This window comes from Saccopteryx bilineata, chromosome 2 (genome assembly GCF_036850765.1).
Source record: "Saccopteryx bilineata isolate mSacBil1 chromosome 2, mSacBil1_pri_phased_curated, whole genome shotgun sequence".
In the NCBI taxonomy this organism is placed as follows: Eukaryota; Metazoa; Chordata; class Mammalia; order Chiroptera; family Emballonuridae; genus Saccopteryx; species Saccopteryx bilineata.
In genome coordinates, this window is record NC_089491.1 from 369,590,655 (window position 1) to 369,610,550 (window position 19,896).

At 40.9% G+C, this 19,896-nt stretch overlaps 1 protein-coding gene and 1 pseudogene across 3 annotated transcripts in view; one reads left to right on the forward strand and one right to left on the reverse strand.

Moving 5' to 3' along the window:
* The window catches only part of TAF15 (TATA-box binding protein associated factor 15), a 37,654-nt gene extending 20,646 nt beyond the window's left edge, over positions 1-17,008 (forward strand). For all 3 annotated transcript variants that reach the window (XM_066263374.1, XM_066263375.1, XM_066263376.1), the window contains 9 exons: positions 3,608-3,642; positions 4,265-4,297; positions 6,221-6,330; positions 7,811-7,940; positions 12,587-12,679; positions 13,327-13,408; positions 13,534-13,622; positions 14,171-14,714; positions 16,844-17,008. In XM_066263374.1, the coding sequence (XP_066119471.1) occupies positions 3,608-3,642; positions 4,265-4,297; positions 6,221-6,330; positions 7,811-7,940; positions 12,587-12,679; positions 13,327-13,408; positions 13,534-13,622; positions 14,171-14,714; positions 16,844-16,883 (1,156 nt within the window). In that variant the 3' untranslated portion in view covers positions 16,884-17,008. The remainder of the gene's footprint in view (positions 1-3,607; positions 3,643-4,264; positions 4,298-6,220; positions 6,331-7,810; positions 7,941-12,586; positions 12,680-13,326; positions 13,409-13,533; positions 13,623-14,170; positions 14,715-16,843) is intronic.
* On the reverse strand, positions 9,664-10,649 carry LOC136324964 (calmodulin-1-like; annotated as a pseudogene).
* Positions 17,009-19,896: the final 2,888 nt, after the last annotated feature.

Genomic DNA, 19,896 nt, shown 5'->3' on the forward strand with positions numbered 1-19,896 from the left:
TGTATTTTTCTGAAGCTGGAAATGGGGAGAGACAGTCAGACAGACTCCCGCATGCGCCCGACCGGGATCCATCTGGCACGCCCACCAGGGGCGAAGCTCTGCCCACCAGGGGTCGATGCTCTGCCCCCTCCGGGGCATCGCTCTGCCGTGACCAGAGCCACTCTAGTGCCTGGGGCAGAGGCCAAGGAGCCAACCCCAGCACCCGGGCCATCTTTGCTCCAATGGAGCCTTGGCTGCGGGAGGGGAAGAGAGACAGAGAGGAAGGAGGGGGGGTGGTGGAGAAGCAAATGGGCGCTTCTCCTATGTGCCCTGGCCGGGAATTGAACCCGGGTCCCCCGCACGCCAGGCTGACGCTCTACCACTGAGCCAACCAGCCAGGGCCTAGTGAGTACTTCTTAAGGTTTATTTACTGTATTTGATAGAATTTTCCTAATAAAGGATTGTAATATAACTAATAAATATGGAATTTTCTAATAAGAGAAAAATGATTGAAACATTTGAAAATGGAAGAAAGCATCACATAGAATTATAGGTCATCTAAGCCAGTGCTTCTCAAACTTTAATGTAAATATGAAATTATTTGGTATCTTATTAAAGTACAGATTTTGATTCAGTAGGTCTGGGGTGAGACCCAAGATCATGCTTTTCTGAGACATTCCTAGGCTCTGCTTATGCTGTTGTTCCATGGATGACCCTTTGAGTAGCAAGGGTGGAGACGCTTATTTTGTGAAGGAGGAATTGGACATCTAGCTAGTGAGAATTAGTGACTTGTCTAAATTTTCAAAATTGATTAGTGATAATGAAGACTATACCCTGAATCTCTTAGTTTTAAGACTTGTGTATTAAAACATTTGTTAATACACTAGGGTGTTTGTATCTTTATGGCTATTGTGTTGAAATATTTAGCTGCTGTATTTTCTTTTTTATTATTATTATTATTATTTTTTTATATTTTTCTGAAGCTGGAAACGGGAGAGACAGTCAGACAGACTCCTGCATGCGCCCAACCGGGATCCACCCGGCACGCCCACCAGGGGCAACACTCTGCCCACCAGGGGGCGATGCTCTGCCCCTCCGGGGCGTCGCTCTGCCGTGACCAGAGCCACTCTAGCGCCTGGGGCAGAAGCCAAGGAGCCATCCCCAGCGCCCGGGCCATCTTTGCTCCAATGGAGCCTTAGCTGCGGGAGGGGAAGAGAGAGACAGAGAGGAAGGAGGGGGGTTGGGGGGTGGAGAAGCAAATGGGCGCTTCTCCTATGTGCCCTGGCCGAGAATCGAACCCGGGTCCCCCGCACGCCAGGCTGACGCTCTACCGCTGAGCCAACCGGCCAGGGCCATGCTGTATTTTCAAAGGAAATGATCAGTCAGTAAAGATGTCTTAAAATGTCACTATATGAAGGAATAGGAAATTATTAACCTATTCAAATGTCATTTGTTTTATAACCCTTTTATTTTGCAGCGATATGTCCTTTTTAAAAATTGTTCAGCATTAGATTACTGGCCAGAATAGAAATTGTAGGAATTTGTTAATGTATGAAATTGCATGTTTTCTCTCCCTTTTGGCCAAATTTGATATTTAGTTAAAGTGACAGGAAAGTAATTAAGAGGTATCCCTTTCAGCACTTACTTTCGAAAATTTTCTATTTAAAAAATCTACTTTACCTCAGAGACTTTAACTTCCATATTGTGGGAATGTGAACTAAATATTTTTGCTGGTTCTTTTCTCATCATTTTTTGGAATTCTAATTATCTTTGAAGAAACTGAGATATTTTGGTTTCTAATAATAAGATTTTAACAGTTTTATCTCAAGAACTTGGTTGGCTTCCCTTTCTTAAAGAGTTAAGCAGTGATATACAGGTAATTTAGAAGTGTGGGGAGGGCTGGGTACTGTTCTGAAAGAGGTCTTAGACACTCAATAGGAAACTAACCATAAATGAAGGACCTGAGCTTCATATTGTCTGCATAGCCTTGAAATAGCCTTATTCTTTTGAGACTTCCTGAAAATCAAGTGTAATATATAGCAAATTAAGTTGTATGCATCCTTTTTGTAATTTTTTTTTTTTTTTTTACAGAGACAGAGAGTCAGAGAGAGGGATAGATAGGGACAGACAGGAACGGAGGGAGATGAGAAGCATCAGTCATTAGTTTTTCGTTGTGACACCTTAGTTGTTCACTGATTGCTTTCTCATATGTGCCTTGACCGCGGGCCTTCAGCAGACCAAGTAACCCTTTGCTCAAGCCAGCAACCTTGGGTCCAAGCTGGTGAGCTTTGCTCAAACCAGATGAGCCCGCGCTCAAGCTGGCGACCTCGGAGTCTGGAACCTGGGTCCTCCGCATCCCAGTCTGACGCTCTATCCACTGCGCCACCGCCTGGTCAGGCTAAGTTGTGTGCATCTTTATCTGCATCAAGTTAGTAAAATAGACCTAATGATAAAGGAAGAATACCTTCTCATTTAGTCCATGTGAGTTTTCTCAGGATGGCTTAGAAAAGTGATATCAAGGGCTTGGTGATCCCTAAAGAGACTTTTAAGCAGTGGAGAGACATTAGTATGCTGGATTAGTTTCTTATACTAGAAGATTGGTAGAAGTAGTAGTATAGTAAGTAGATTAGATATCACCATCTGAAAATTTTGGATGTTATTTCTATGTTAGCATTTGAATCTTAAAGGATTACTTAATTTAGTCAAGAGAAACAAGCTTTCAGTGTATGGTATTTAAAGGGTTTCTTGATAGGAGAGGTCTTAGATTTCTAACATAAATCTGTGCACATAAGGCCTTATCTGACGAAATTGCCAAGTCAGTCATTTTCTAATGGGAAGCTGCAGTATTGGAGACTATTGCATTCTGTCTCTAATATGGTCTACTTATTGGTGTATGGAACATTTGACAATGTGAACCTCAGTAGCTCTGATGTGAAGAGCCAGTAGTACGTTATAGTGAGTGTGGAGTAGAAGGGCAATTTTAAGTTAATCTTTTTTAGTGCTCATTTTTCAGCTTTCAGAATGATTTGCAGTTTTAAGACTGCTTTTATTCAGGCTTGTTTTTCATGTATATTTGTATCTCACTTTTTTTCTTCATCTCATAAAACCCACTATTTGGTATCACAATAAAATATAGTTCTTAAGTTTTTATCTCTTCTATTTTGCTATCAAAATTTAACTTTATATTATTCTATTCTCACAAAAATCAGAGGATATTTTATTGTTTCATATTCATTTTGAAATATCCCCTAATTTTTGTGAGCAGTACAAAAATATATATTTATAAAATATCTCCTTAGAAAGAATGTTTTTTCTAGCATTCTTCATGCCTCCAGCTTTAAATTATGATTTGAAGTATCCCTTTGACTTGGGATTGGGAAGGCTTTAAAATAAGTATATTAGATATGTTCTGTGATACACTTGAAACGGCACCCTTGTGGAAATAAATCATTGGGAAAACACTTAGCTAAAAACACTTTGAAGTTTATGAAATGGAATTTACCGGAAAGTTAGAGGTGCTACTGTTTTCCTAGGTGCTCACTTGTGACAGTTAAGTGTAGATTGAGCCCAGGGCTCAGCACATTAGAGACTTAAGGAAGAAATCATTTCTTCAATTTTTCCTCTGCAGTGGTGGTGACCGCGGTGGCTTCAAAAATTTTGGTGGTAAGTGCTGAGTATCCCAAAATGTTTCAGTGGAAATGCTATATAAATCTAAAAGCCACCAATATCTTGCAGATGCAGTCTAAGCCCTTTCTTACTTATTCTGTTGAGGCTGGTGTGTGTTGTGTGCTTAAAAAAAGATTATATATATACATGTATATATATCAAAGAAAACATTAAAAGGCCAAAGTTGATCTCAGTCCACTGGATTTCTACACAGTGAATTTGCATGAAAGAGTCTATGGTGACCAATGAATAAGACCTTCACTGGATTTGACAGTAGTACGTTTTAAAAATAAAGGTAGTTGACATGGTATTTTTAAACTATTAGGGTTTTCCAATCAACCTTCACAACCAGATCTTAACAAAAGTGATGCTAGCATAATGCCAAAGTGGCAGGTGTTGTTTGGGACAAGTTTAAAGAGATACTGACATTCATCTTGATTTCTTAAACTTTTACTAAAACTTAATTTATATATTTACTTTGTATATCTGTGCTGGTTGACTTTCAAGGATTTTGGAAGTATTGACTTTTCATGCCTTGGTTATTATTACTGTTTTATAATGATTTCTAATGCATTGTCTTAAATAGCTTTCTTTTTCTTTTTCTTTTCTTTTCTCTTAGGTCACAGGGATTATGGACCCAGGCCAGATGCTGGTAAGGTTTATGGTAGTTTATAACTTTGCCTTTAAGAGAATGTTAGTTTTCCACTTTTTTCAAGAGAAAGTACGTGTTTGGAGGAGGAAGATTTAATTTGATAGTGCTGCCAGAACTGGGGAGCTTTACTTCTAAAGAGATGCCAGAGGAAAAATTTAGGGGGATTGATTAGAAAGTTTGCTGGGAAAAATTATGTTTGTGCTTTCCCATCATCTACTTTTTCTTTTGGGAAGAAATATTTGATTTTGTACTGCTAGTTAGCATTATTTATTTAATTATTCAAATCAGATTTGAGAGAATTGATATCATTAGGAAATTAGAAGTAGAAAAGCTTTTAAGAAAATACTACACTAGCCTGACCAGGTGGTGGTGCAGTGGATAGAGCGTTGAACTGGGATGCGGAAGGACTCAGGTTCGAGACCCTGAGGTCGCCAGCTTTGAGCAAGGCTCACCAGCTTGAGCCCAAGGTAGCTGGCTCGAGCAAGGGTTTACTCCGTCTGCTGAAGGCCCACAGTCAAGGCACATGAGAAAGCAATCAATGAACAACTTAAGGTGTCGCAACGAAAAACTAATGATTGATGCTTCTCTCATCTCTCTCCGTTCCTGTCTATTCCTATCTATCCCTCTCTCTGTCTCTGTAAAAAAAGAAAAGAAAAAGAAAATACTACACTGGATTGGTAGTCTTTTTTTTTTTTTTTTTTTTTTTTTTTTTTTGCGTTTTTCTGAAGCTGGGAACAGGGAGAGACAGACAGACTCCCGCATGCGCCCGACCGGGATCCACCCGGCACGCCCACCATGGGGCGACGCTCTGCCCACCAGGGGCCGATGCTCTGCCCATCCTGGGCGTCGCCATGTTGCGACCAGAGCTACTCTAGCGCCTGGGGCAGAGGCCACAGAGCCATCCCCAGCGCCCGGGCCATCTTTGCTCCAATGGAGCCTTGGCTGCGGGAGGGGAAGAGAGAGAGAGGAAAGCGCGGCGGAGGGGTGGAGAAGCAAATGGGCGCTTCTCCTATGTGCCCTGGCCGGAATCGAACCTGGGTCCTCCGCACGCTAGGCCGACGCTCTACCGCTGAGCCAACCGGCCAGGGCCAGTCTCCTTAGTGGGCCTACAAAACCTGAATTCATACACAAGAGAAGTGTTTTACTGGGCAGAAGTCACTAATTTCGTGTGGCTTTTTATTTTGAAATGAAATTTAAGGCTGCTTGGAGTCCTTTGAAAGTTATGATTTAGAGATTAAAAATCTTTGAGACAAAAAAAATATATTGAAATCAGAACTTTTGTTTTTATTAAGATGCCAAAGTATTCTATATGGATGGCAATTTCTGAATTTTCCCTTGATGGACTGAATTTTTTACATCTTTCTTTCTTTGTTGTACTAATCCAAAAGTATGCGTGTAAGGTAAGGTGTGTGTTAAGGTGCCCCTACCCTCTGGTGTTTACAAAGCTTATTGCAGTGAATGGGGAAACCACCAACTCTGCTTGGCTTGCTTGGAAGTCCAAAGTGTCAGATTTGGGGACTTTTCTACTAGAGAGCCTTAAAAATATTGATCAGTTATAAAGAATTAAAGCTCTCCAAAGAAAGGAGTGCTAATTTATAAACTTTCTTCATCTCTTTATGAGCTTTAGTCCTATATCTGAATCTGAAGAGTGAGATTTGTAAGATCTCCTTTAATTGGTGTTATATCTTTTACAAAGTCTGGACTTGATTCACTTTACCTTAAATTTAGTTGTAGGAATTTACCAAGTAACTATTGTGAACATTTTGCATGGTTATATAAGATTTTTCTATATTGGTCCTTTTTTGCTTTCGGTCACAGAAACAGTTGAATATTGGACATCAAATTATTGCTTTTGATTTTACTAAGCAGGATATAGTAAAACCAAGGAATATGCAAAATTAACCATAATTTTTTTTCTCTTAGATTCAGAATCTGATAATTCAGATAACAATACAATCTTTGTGCAAGGACTTGGGGAGGGTGTATCTACAGATCAAGTGGGGGAGTTCTTTAAACAGATAGGAATTATCAAGGTGAGTGAAAAGTATGGCTTAAGTTAAAAATCTCATTAACATTCTGGTTAAGATATGTAGATTACATAATAATCCTATACTCTAGTACAGCGGTTCTCAACCTGTGGGTCGCGACCCCAGCGGGGTCTCCTAAAGCCATCGGAAAATACATAATGCATATCAGGTATTTACATTCCGAATCATAACTGTAGCAAAATTACAGTTATGAAGTAGCCACCAAAATTATTTTTTGGTTTGGGGTCACCGCAACATGAGGAACTGTATTGCGGGGTCACGGCATTAGAAAGGTTGAGAACCACTGCTCTAGTAAGGCTTATTTCTTAAAATTCACTGATGCACATGCTCACCCTTATCTGTAGGCATTTGCTAAATACATGAAAATTTTATTCCTTGCTGGTGTTTACCTTTCCACAACCTTTCACAGCTTTAGCTTTCAGTCTTAGGGCTCTAAAAATAGTCTCTGACTAGCTCTTAAAATTGTGAGAACCAAATGAGATTGTGAAAACATTTTATAGATTCTGAAATATAAATATATTCAAACTGAAGTTGTTACTAACAACTTTTTATTTGGGTTTTCCATGTCAGTAATACATATTAGCCCAGTATATAATGCTTTATTTTATAGTTTTATTTAAAGTGTGTCTTGTGGGCCTGACCTGTGGTGGCGCAGTGGATAAAGCGTCAACCTGGAAATGCTGAGGTCGCCGGTTCGAAACCCTGCGCTTGCCTGGTCAAGGCACATATGGGAGTTGATGCTTCCAGCTCCTCCCCCCTGTCTCTCTCTCTCCTCTCTCTCTCCCCCTCTCTCCTCTCTAAAATGAATAAATAAAATTAAAAAAAAAAAAGTAACATCTTAAAGTGTGTCTTGTGCACTGTTTTTTCATGCAAATATTTTTCATCTCTTTCTTCAACTAGCTAGCATCATTTAGGGCTGTGTTAGTAGATTGTAGCATTTGCCTGAAATCAGTTGGCAGTTGTCTTGTTTTGGTGTTTGTGTAATTACTTATTTTCTTTTTCTTGGGAATTTAAAACTTCTTAAGGAATGAATTAAACATGACATATGTAAAAAATTTACAGTTCTGATTAAGTAAAAGTTCTCCTTTGTCTTCTATTTCTATCTGAGCCAAATCTAGTGTGTAATCTTAGTGGTAACCTGTTGATTTGCTTAGTGAACATTCTTCCTGGCCTTTTTTATTGGTTTTATAAGGTACATATTTACAGGAAGCATTATTTACATTTTTTGTGGGTTTAAAGAAATTATACCTAGATAAAACAGTACAGTGTGTTACCATTTTTAGCTTGGTTTTCACTTAATGTATCTTAGAGCATTTTCCTTTTTAAAACCTACAGATAACTTCATTTTTATAAAAGGTACATAGTATTTTGTAGTATGGATGTGTGAATTCCTTTAAAATAATAAATTATATGGTTCTTGATCACTTTTTATTAAAATGCTAACACCAACTTGTTTGTTCCTCAGACAAACAAGAAGACTGGAAAACCAATGATAAATCTGTATACAGACAAGGACACAGGGAAGCCAAAAGGGGAGGCAACAGTGTCATTTGATGACCCTCCTTCAGCTAAGGCAGCCATTGACTGGTTTGATGGTATAACTCATTCATATAATTTCAACCTACAGTATGGATAAATGTTTTCTAGTCTTGAAGCCAAAGTATGTTCTAGTATACAGTGGTTATTTTTATGTTAACTTTTATAGCTGAATTTATTAAAAATACAGGCCAGAATTTTTACATATCTTTAGAAATGAGATGAACTCTCTTTGTTTTTTCTAAAATATTTCTTTATATCATACCTTGTGTTTCCAGCCACTCTGATACAGATGTAGAGGGTTGGCCTGATTGACTCTGTATTCTTTTAAAATGTAGATTAATTTTCTTTCAAATATGAAATTAATATATGCACTGCTCACAAAAATTAGGGAATATTTTGTCTGAGTTATGGTTGCGCAATGGGATAAAGCATAGACCTGGAATGCTGATGTTGCCTGGTTGAAACTCTGGGCTTGCCTGGTCAGCACATATGGGAGTTGATGCTTCCTGCTCCTCCCTCCTCTCCCCCCCCCCCCACCGCCTCTCTCTCTCTCTCTCTCTCCTCTCTAAAAATGGAATAAATAAAATCTTAAAAAAAAAGACTGACTAAAAAAACAAACAGAAATTAGGGGATATTTTATTGCTTCATATTCATTTTGAAATATCCCCTAGTTTTTGTGTGCAGTATACTTAGAAGAAATACATTCTCCCCCCGAAAATAAAAAAGGATGAGAAAATAGAAGAAAGGAATAAAGCCAGCAACCTTGGGCTCAAGCGAGCGACTGTGGGATCATGTCTCTGATCACACACTCAAGCTGCTGGTGAGCCTGCTCTCAAACCAGTGACCTTAGAGTTTTGAAACAGAGTTTTCAGCATCCCAGGTCAATGCTCTATCCACTGTACCACCTTGCCTGGTCAGGGTAAACATGTATCTTTTTTTGTGTGTGACAGAAACAGACAGGAAGAGGGACAGATAGGGATAGACAGGAAGAGAGAGTGCGGTGAAAAGCATCAATTCTTTGTTGCGGCTCCTTAGGTGTTTGCTGATTGCTTTTTTATATGTGTCTTGACTGGGGGCTACAGCAGAGCATGTGACCCTTTGCTCAAGCCAGCAACCTTGGGCTTCAAGCCAGTGACCTTTGGGCTAAAACTGGTGACTGCGGGGTCATGTCTGTAATCCCATGCTCAAGCCAGTGAGCCTGTGCTCAAGCCAGTGACCTTGGAGTTTCAAACCTGGGTCTTCTACGTCCCAGTCTGACGCTCTATGCACTGTGCCACTGCATGGTTAGGCTAAACATGTATTTTAAAAGTTTATCATTGTATTCCAAATGTAGTTGTGTCTACCGGTTTTTTTTTGGGGGGGGGCAAAGTTTTTCATTTGAAAACAAATAGACAACTTGGAATGGATTTGAGGCAAATTGTGCCATAAGCAAATTTTCTTTATGTGACTAAACAAAGTTTAAAAAGCAAATAACAAGAAAATGTTTCTGGTGCAGGACCCAGCAGTATGAAAAAATAGTGTTTGAGTACCTGGATAATACATCTGTTTTGTGGTGATGCCACTGTTACAGATGTATTGTTGACTGTCCATAGTCCACGCAGAGTTATAATGCCACACTTCAACAACAACGTACAAACAGTTCCTAAAGAAAACTACTTAAAAGAAAAAGGCATAACCTAGATGAACCTAGTTCTTTCATTTGACAAGCTCCATCTAAGTTTGGATGTGCAGAAGGGTTTAGATGTATCCAGAGTAAGCTACATGCAACATTTTACTTGATCAATTTTCTAAACTAAGGTTTCAGGACAGTGACAGTAAGATTAGGGGAGAAAATACGGAGGAATGAAGTCCTAATTACTATATATGTATATTTTTTTGACAGTTGGAACTTTTTACATATAAGTTAAAAACAAAAGGCAGATAGACAATTTTGTATGAGAAATTATGTTTGTACTTTGCTGTCATCATTTGTACAAACTCTTCATAGTTTACTTGACCATCACCATCAATATCTGCTTCCCTGATTATTTCATCAACTCTTTAATCTGTTAACGTCTTTCCAAAGTTTGTCATCACATGGTGAAACTTCTACTGCACTAATACAGCCATTGCCAAGCACACAGGATGCTTCTCTAATTTCTTCTTCACTATCTGTGTCTTTCCTTTTTTTTTTTTTTTCCTCCTTTTTTCCCAAGTGAGCGGAGGGGAGATAGACTCCTGCATGTTCCTGCACTGGGATCTACCTGGCTACCCCAGTTGGGCCAATGCTCTGCCCATCTGGGGCCATGCTCAGAACCAAGCTATTTTTAGTGCTTGAGACAGAGGCTCCACAGAGCCATCCTCAGCGCCTGGGGACAATGCACTTGAACCAGTTGAGCCATGGCTACGGGGAGGAGAAGAGAGAAAGAGGGAGAATGAGAAGGAGGAGAGGTGGAAAAGCAGATGGTCACTTCTCTGGTGTGCCCTGACAGAATTGAACCCGGGACTTCTACACGCTGGGCCAATAATGCTCTACCACTGAGCCAACCAACCAGGGCCTGTGTCTTTCCTTTTTCTTACCATCATTGTCAAATTCTGGGAAGTCAGTTGTGCCATTGCCACTTCATTGTTCATGTACTGTAACTCTGCTTCTGTGGGATTCTGCCCAAGAGACCTCATTACACAGTTTTGTATTCCTTTGCTGTTATAGTTCCATCACCATCTGTGTTAAATAGTGTAAAAGCTTTGAATTCTGCAATCTGTTCTTCAGTCAGTTGGTCAGCCATGCTGCAGGCGCTATACACGGCCACTTAGCTCGCTGACTCCACCCAGAGTTCATGATCTTTTCACTTAACATTTTTTTTTAAATTTTATTTATTTATTTATTTTACAGAGACAGAGAGAGAGAGTCAGAGAGAGGGATAGACAGGGACAGACAGACAGGAATGGAGAGATGAGAAGCATCAATCATCAGCTTTTCGTTGCGCATTGCGACACCTTAGTTGTTCATTGATTGCTTTCTCATATGTGCCTTGACCGTGGGCCTTCAGCAGACCGAATAACCCCTTGCTCGAGCCAGCGACCTTGGATCCAAGCTGGTGAGCTTTTTGCTCAAGCCAGATGAGCCCACGCTCAAACTGGCAACCTCGGGGTCTCGAACCTGGGTCTTCCGCATCCCAGTCTGATGCTCTATCCACTGTGCCACCGCCTGGTCAGGCTTCACTTAACATTTTAACATTATCATTTCCCCATGTTATTACAAATTCACCTGTGTTTTCCAAAGCATAATGTCATTTCTTTACTTCTTCCAAGATGAGCTTGTGATACGCTGTATATTCTTACCCCCGTGTTCTTTACTTTTTTTGTACTAATCCATCAGTCCCCACCACCTTGCTCTCAAGGGCTAGATCCATTCTTCCTTGCATCTTTTTTTATAGTTTTTGTGAATTGTAGAGCAATTCTTTTTGCTCATGATATGTTTAAAAATATCATGCTGTTTGCCCACCAGCCCTATGAGCCTCTTAAACTTAACTCAGTACTTCATATCTTACCAGGTCTCTTTACAACTTTTAAAATGTTAACCCATGAGCTGCTTCCTGTGTCAAAGTGTATATCTTACCATGTATCTTACCATCTGATATTGTGGGAAGTTGCCAGCCCCAGTGATGAGGGCTTTGTTCAGGGAGTTGAGACAGTTGGATTTATAACCATTTTATTAATTCTTGGGCATCTTTTCCTTATTACATGTCAGTTCTCTTAATATAAAGTAAAAAGATTAATTTTTGTCTCTAAGGCCCCAGGGCGGCTGAATATGTGTATATGTGCATGTATGTAAGTAATCACATTATTTTTTAAGATATTACTTGCGTACAGTAAAAAAAATTCAAGTAATACCAGGAGTATATAGTAAAAAATAAGTTTTCTTTCAACCTTTGACCCCTCCTCCCCATGGTCTTGTTTTCCCCATTGTGAGTTAAGTACAGTAGGCAGTGTATATATAAGCATATGTGTGCATTAAAAGGTACACATATAGACAGATACACGTGAGCACGTGCACACACTCATCCTCCTTAAAAAACAGAAATGGTAGTGAACCATACACATTGTTCATGTAAAAATATTGTTTTTTGTTTGTTTGTTTTGCCTAGATATAAGTGACTGCCTCCCAGTGACAGATCTGCTTTATTCATTAGATTGTGTCATATTTTAGCACTGTTACCTAGACTTTTTGGGAACATTAATTAGTGTGTTTGAATTTATGTAAGGACATGTCAGTTATTCCTTTGAAATTCAAAGTATCCAAGGAAGTTTTAACATTTTTGTTACGAAGTACAAATGGCCTGACCAGGCGGTGGCGCAGTGGATGGAGCGTCGGACTGGGATGCAGAGGACCCAGGTTCGAGACCCCGAGGTCGCCAGCTTGAGTGTGGGCTCATCTGGTTTGAGCAAAAGCTCAAGGTCGCTGGCTCGAGTAAGGTGTTACTCGGTCTGCTGAAGGCCCACAGTCAGGGCACATATGAGAAAGTAATCAATGAACCACTAAGGTCTCGCAGTGAAAAACTGATGATTGATGCTTCTCATCTCTCTCCGTTACTGTCTATCCCTCTCTCTGTCTCTCTCTGTCCCTGTAAAATAATAATAATAATAATGATAATAATAATGATAAAAAAAAGAAGTACAAATGTGGAATAGAATTTCTTCAAAACCATCTTCTTTTTTTTAGGGAAAGAATTTCATGGCAACATCATTAAAGTGTCCTTTGCCACCAGAAGACCTGAATTTATGAGAGGAGGTGGAAGTGGAGGTGGGCGGCGAGGTAAGATACTTGTTGCTTTTAGGCCTGGATATTGTACAAAGGGTTTGAATTTGAGTTTATGTTCTGTTGTGTAAATTTGCTACGACCTCTATCTCTCCCTTGATCTTTTTCCTTTTACGTTAAGATGAGAATGGATACCAAATAGGAGATTAGGTAAAGACCCAAAAGAATAGTGGGAGAAGGTTCTAAAAATCCCTTTGGAAAGCTGTATAGCAGTTTGTTATTCACCTGGAAATCAGGAGGCAATCATTTAAATGATACCTAATTAGGTATTTAGTCTGACCAGTTTGTAAGTTTCCTGATACAGTAACTGCCAGCTTGTCCATTTCTATTGGGTATAATTCTTTAAATTTGGAATATGTCTTCTCAATCTTTACTACTGAAATTCTCAAACTTAGGAGGGCATTATAGGAATGTTTTGAAGTGCATTATTTGCACTGTGAAGTGTTGCTGTCCTGGGGTCCTTCACACATATTTTATACCTACTATGTAAAGCCCCAAATCAAAGAATCACAGAGCCCTGTCATAAGGAAGGGGTGCTGTCAAGTTCATGGTCAGCACTTGATCATAGTTCTTTCATGTGGTGCTTTTTCTCTGCTTTGTTAATGTCTTCTGATTTTTCTCCCTTCTTCTCCTAAATCCCCCAGGCCGTGGAGGATATAGAGGCCGTGGAGGCTTTCAAGGGAGAGGTGGAGACCCCAAAAGTGGGGACTGGGTTTGCCCTAATCCGTAAGTATCCCATTTTCTTTGGTGAGTGTAAAAGTTGGGATTGAGGTTAGAAGGTGCAAGAGGCAGGGCTAGTTCTGAATGCATTGGAAACTATTGAAGAACATTTTATTTTTCTTCCTTCTCAGGTCATGTGGAAATATGAACTTTGCTCGAAGGAATTCCTGTAATCAGTGCAATGAGCCCAGACCAGAGGACTCTCGTCCCTCAGGAGGAGGTAGGTTAGCTTTTTGGGTCAGCCTTTTATTTATTTTTATTTATTTATTTATTTATTTATTTTTTGTATTTTTCTGAAGCTGGAAACGGGGAGAGACAGTCAGACAGACTCCCACATGCGCCCGACCGGGATCCACCCGGCACGCCCACCAGGGGCGATGCTCTGCCCACCAGGGGGCGATGCTCTGCCCCTCCGGGGCGTCGCTCTGCCGCGACCAGAGCCACTCTAGCGCCTGGGGCAGAGGCCAAGGAGCCATCCCCAGCGCCCGGGCCATCTTTGCTCCAATGGAGCCTTGGCTGCAGGAGGGGAAGAGAGACAGAGAGGAAGGAGGGGTGGGGGTGGAGAAGCAAATGGGCGCTTCTCCTGTGTGCCCTGGCTGGGAATCGAACCCGGGTCCCCTGCATACCAGGCCGACGCTCTACCGCTGAGCCAACTGGCCAGGGCCTGGGTCAGCCTTTTAATTGCATCTACATGGTATTTATCTCTGACTAGCATTAAGGAAGTTTGACATTTTGCTGATGTCATTGTTTTGCATTTCTACCTTGCAGATTTCCGGGGAAGAGGCTATGGTGGAGAGAGGGGCTACAGAGGACGTGGGGGCCGGGGTGGAGACCGAGGTGGCTATGGTGGAGACAGAAGTGGGGGTGGCTATGGTGGAGACCGGAGTGGTGGTGGCGGCTATGGAGGAGACAGAAGCGGGGGTGGCTATGGTGGAGACAGAAGTGGGGGTGGTTATGGCGGGGACAGAGGAGGTGGCTACGGAGGAGACCGAGGTGGAGGCTACGGAGGAGACCGAGGTGGAGGCTACGGAGGAGACCGAGGAGGTGGCTATGGAGGAGACCGAGGAGGTGGCTACGGTGGAGACCGAGGAGGTGGCTACGGTGGAGACCGAGGAGGCTATGGTGGGGACCGAGGAGGCTATGGTGGGGACCGAGGAGGCTATGGTGGAGACCGGAGTGGGGGAAGCTATGGAGGAGATCGTGGTGGTAGCAGTGGCTATGGTGGAGACCGAAGTGGAGGCTACGGAGGAGATAGGAGTGGTGGCAGCTATGGAGGAGACCGAGGTGGCTATGGAGGCAAAATGGGAGGAAGGTGAGTATTAGAGTATACTTTTTACCTCACTGCTTCTAGGTCTGAAACATTTCCTTATTGTCTGGTATTTGGAACTTGAATTTCTCATTGGCAGTTCTTTCATGTAGGATGGAGGAGATTAATTTAGTTACGTGCTTAGCAGTTCCTAAAATTTACTGTTTTATATTAGTGTATATTTGTGGTGTTATTCACTTTCATAGCTAAAGATAATTGAGATGGAGAGGTAATTGTTCATCAGGGATTCTTAATCTAAGTGGTAGGGGAGAAAGAAACCTTTCATAGGAATGTGCTTGTTCAATTCATGTGTGCTGTATACCCTGCAGTTGTTTTTCTAGTGATTTTGGTAATACCTTTTCCAGATGAAAATCACTGATGGTACTGATGGGAGTGTGTGGTGCAGTGCACATGAATGGTATAGAGGCAGAAAAAATGGAATAATCAGTGATATAAAGTAACTTCAGTTATCATAAGCATTTGTATGTCAGAGGTAGTACAGGATAGTGAGAATTAGCAAAGCATGTGGTTAAGAGTATGGAATTTGGAGACAGACTGGGTTCAAATTTTGGCTGTACCACTTACTACCTCTGCAAGTTAATTAACCCTTTGCAGCATCCGAGCTTGCATGTTTACAACTGGGCTAATAATACCTCCTTCTTGGAGTTGTGTTAGATTATTATAACAGTTGCTGGCCCATAGTAAGAACTGTTTAATTACTATATTATAGTATAACTGAAGTTAGCTATTAGTAATTATCGTCTGTTGAATACTTGTCTATTGAATACCATGTGGCAAATCTTCTGTAAGGGTTTGTATATACAGGGTGGGGCAAAAGTTGGTTTACAGTTGTGAGTATACAAAAGTTGATTTTTTTTTCCCAAGTGAGAGGAAGGCAGATAGATTCCCACATGCACCCCAACTGGGATCTATCCGGCAACCACCATCTAGGGCCAGTGCTCGCAACCAAGCTATTTTTTTTTTTTTTTTTTTCATTTTTCTGAAGCTGGAAACAGGGAGAGACAGTCAGACAGACTCCCGCATGCGCCCGACCGGGATCCACCTGGCACGCCCACCATGGGGCGACGCTCTGCCCACCAGGGGGCGATGCTCTGCCCATCCTGGGCGTCGCCATGTTGCGACCAGAGCCACTCTAGCGCCTGGGGCAGAGGCCACAGAGCCATCCCCAGCGCCCGGGCCATCTTTGCTCCAATGGAGCCTTGGCTGCGGGAGGGGAAGAGAGAGGCAGAGAGGAAAGCGCGGCGGAGGGGTGGAGAAGCAAATGGGCGCTTCTCCTGTGTGCCCTGGCCGGGAATCGAACCCGGGTCCTCCGCACGCTAGGCCGACGCTCTACCGCTGAGCCAACCAGCCAGGGCTGCAACCAAGCTATTTTTAGTGTCTGAGGCAGAGGCTCCATGGAGCCGTCCTCAGCGCCCAGGCTGATGCATTTGACCCAATTGAGCCATGGCTGTGGGGAGGGGAAGAGAGAGATAGAAGAGAGAGGGGTGGAGAAATAGATGATTGCTTCTCCTGTGTGCCCCGACTGGGAATTGAACCCGGGACATCCACACGCTGGGCCTATGCTCTACCACTGAGCCAACTGGCCAGGGCCTCATTCTTATATTTATTATTGTATTATTTTCAGTATGAACAACTGTAAACCTACTTGTGCCTCACCCTATATTTTAGTTCTAGACCTGTCAATCCCATGAAGTAGATGTACTTTCTATTTTACAGACTTAGAAACATTGAGTAACTTTTCCAAGGTCACATAGTAAGTGGCATATTCAGAATTCTTACATAAAAGTGTTTGCTTGTTTATTCTCCTGTGCCACTGTTCTGTTCAGAGTGCTGGAATTGGCACTTTCTTTGACCTGAAATACCACAGTGGTTTGGAATCCTTATTGTAGGTGGAAAATTTTAAGAGTTGTTGATAGTAAAGCTGTTTTTAGGAACTTCATGGGTCTTAAAGCTGATAGGATGTTTATTATGCACCTTCTTGGTGTAGAGAAATAAATCAGGCATGGTGACATCCTTGTAAGCTGATACCAGTCACCAGCACAAAGAAGTGTTTGATGCTCCCCTTTGGTATAAAATTACAATTTAGTCCGGCTCTTTTTATTTTTCATCCCTAGAAACGACTACAGAAACGATCAGCGCAACCGACCATACTGATGACTGTTTCATTGTCTCTGACATGATCCATAGTGAAATTGCCAGAGTTTTGCCTGCTGCTTTCCTCGTGGCCTCTTCTTGGATAGTGAAATTAAGTGACATTTGGAGTTTTATTTGGGTGGGAGGGCTGGGACATTTTTTCTTTTAGTAATGTCTGTTTAAAATTTCCCCTTTAGTTTCCATCTTTCTCCTTTTCAACCCTTGAAGCTAAGCGCGTTGTAAAATATTGCCAAAATGGAAAGTGTTTTGTAATACTGCAATAAAGGCTGCTTGTTTTGTGGATTTTTGTACATTAGTGCATCATTATGTCACACTCAGGATTCAGTTACAGCAAATTCTAACCCTAAAGAATTAGGAAATGAATTTTACTTCATTAAATTCAAATATTACTTTCAAAAGTATTTATTGAGTTTCTATTTAGTTCAGTATAGTAGTTTGTAAAGAATGACTACATGTCAGAATCACCTGAGGAAGTTGTCAAAATTAGATTCCTAGGCCTCGTCTCAGGTCTGTTGGATCAGAACTTGGTAGGGATGTGGGGAGGTAGGACTGGGAATCTTTCTCTTAAGCTTACCAGGTGATTTTGATAGTTCCAGTTTATAATTGAGAACCATTTATTTAGGGCAGTGTTCTAGATGCTGGAAATATGGAGGTCCAAGGGCTAGGTAAGAAGAGTAAGGTTTCAATAAGTTAGGGTTAAGATATCAGTGTACATGGTATATTATTTGATAGTAATTAAAAACTATTCTACTTTTCCTAAGAGCCTAGGACAGGCACTGAACCAGATACAGGTATGTTGCTCATCAATAAATAGTCTGATAAGAATAAATGGAAGGTGCTTTTGAGGGCTGATTTGAAGGACATTTAATTTATTTGTGGGAGGTTTGGTGAGTCTTGAGGGAAAAGTAGGAATTGGCCAAGTAATGGGACTGGGGTGAGAAAAAAGAATGACATGAACAAATAAATTAGTTAAGAGAAAGAATGAAGAATAAGCTTTGTGCTTGAGGAGAAGTGTATAGTGCTTTATGATTGGAGAGAGAAGTTCAAGGATGGGCATGCAAAAGATAAGACTGGGGAGGTAAACAAGCTCTAGAGCAGGGGTCCCCAAACTACGGCCCGTGGGCCACATGCAGCCCCCTGAGGCCATTTATCTGCCCCCCGCCGCACTTCCGGAAGGGGCGCCTCTTTCATTGGTGGTTAGTGAGAGGAGCATAGTTCCCATTGAAATACTGGTCAGTTGGTTGATTTAAATTTACTTGTTCTTAATTTTAAATATTGTATTTGTTCCCTTTTTTTTTGTTTAAATATAGTTTGTTTTTTTTAATAATTTTATTTTTAATGGGGAAACATCAATAAACCAGGATACATATATTCAAAGATAACAACTCCAGGTTATCTTGTCGTTCACTTATGTTGCATACCCATCACCCAAAGTCAGATTGTCCTCTGTCACCTATCGAGTTTTCTTTGTGCCCCTCCCACTCGCCCTTTCCCCCTCCCTTTCCCCCCTCCCCCCGTAACCACCACACTCTTATTAATGTCTCTTAGTTTCACTTTTATGTCCCACCTACATATGGGATAATGTAGTTCCTGGTTTTTTCTGATTTACTTATTTCACTTCGTATAATGTTATCAAGATCCCACCATTTTGCTGTAAATGATCCGATGTCATCATTTCTTATGGCTGTGTAGTATTCCATAGTGTATATGTGCCACATCTTCTTTATCCAGTCATCTATTGACGGGCTTTTTGGTTGTTTCCATGTCCTGGCCACTGTGAACAATGCTGCAATGAACATGGGGCTGCATGTGTCTTTACGTATCGATGTTTCTGAGTTTTTGGGGTATATACCCAGTAGAGGGATTGCTGGGTCATAAGGTAATTCTATTTTCAGTTTTTTGAGGAACCACCATACTTTCTTCCATAATGGTTGTACTACTTTACATTCCCACCAACAGTGTATGAGGGTTCCTTTTTCTTCACAGCCTCTCCAACATTTGTATTACCTGTCTTGTTAATAATAGCTAATCTAACAGGTGTGAGGTGGTATCTCATTGCAGTTTTGATTTGCATTTCTCTAATAACTAACAAAGATGAGCATCTTTTCATATATCTGTTGGCCATTTGTATTTCTTCCTGGGAGAAGTGTCTGTTCATGTCCTCTTCCCATTTTTTTATTGGATTGTTTGTTTGTTGTTGAGTTTTATGAGTTCTTTGTATATTTTGGATATTAGGCCCTTATCTGAGCTGTTGTTTGAAAATATCATTTCCCATTTAGTTGGCTTTCTGTTTATTTTGTTACCAGTTTCTCTTGCTGAGCAAAAACTTCTTAGTCTGATGTAGTCCCATTCATTAATTTTTGCCTTCACTTCTCTTGCCATTGGAGTCAAATTCATAAAGTGCTCTTTAAAACCCAGGTCCATGAGTTGAGTACCTATGTCTTCTTCTATGTACTTAATTGTTTCAGGTCTTATGTTTAGATCTTTGATCCATTTTGAGTTAATTTTAGTACAGGGGGACAGACTGTAGTCCAGTTTCATTCTTTTGCATGTGGCTTTCCAGTTTTCCCGGCACCATTTATTGAAGAGGCTTTCTTTTCTCCATTGTGTGTTCTTGCCCCTTTATCAAAAATTATTTGACTATATATATGTGGTTTTATTTCTGGGTTTTCTATTCTGTTCCATTGGTCTGAGTGTCTATTTTTCTGCCAATACCATGCTGTTTTGATTGTCGTGGCCCTATAATATATTTGAAGTCAGGTATTGTAATGCCCCCAGCATCATTCTTTTTCTTTAGGATTGCTTTGGTTATTCGGGGTATTTTATAGTTCCATATAAATCTGATGATTTTTTGCTCTATTTTAAAAAATGTCATTGGAATTTTGATGGGAATTGCATTAAATTTGTATATTGCTTTGGGTAATATGGCCATCTTGATTATATTTATTCTTCCTAACCAAGAACAAGGAATATTCTTCCATCTCATTATATCTTTTTCGATTTCCCTTAACAA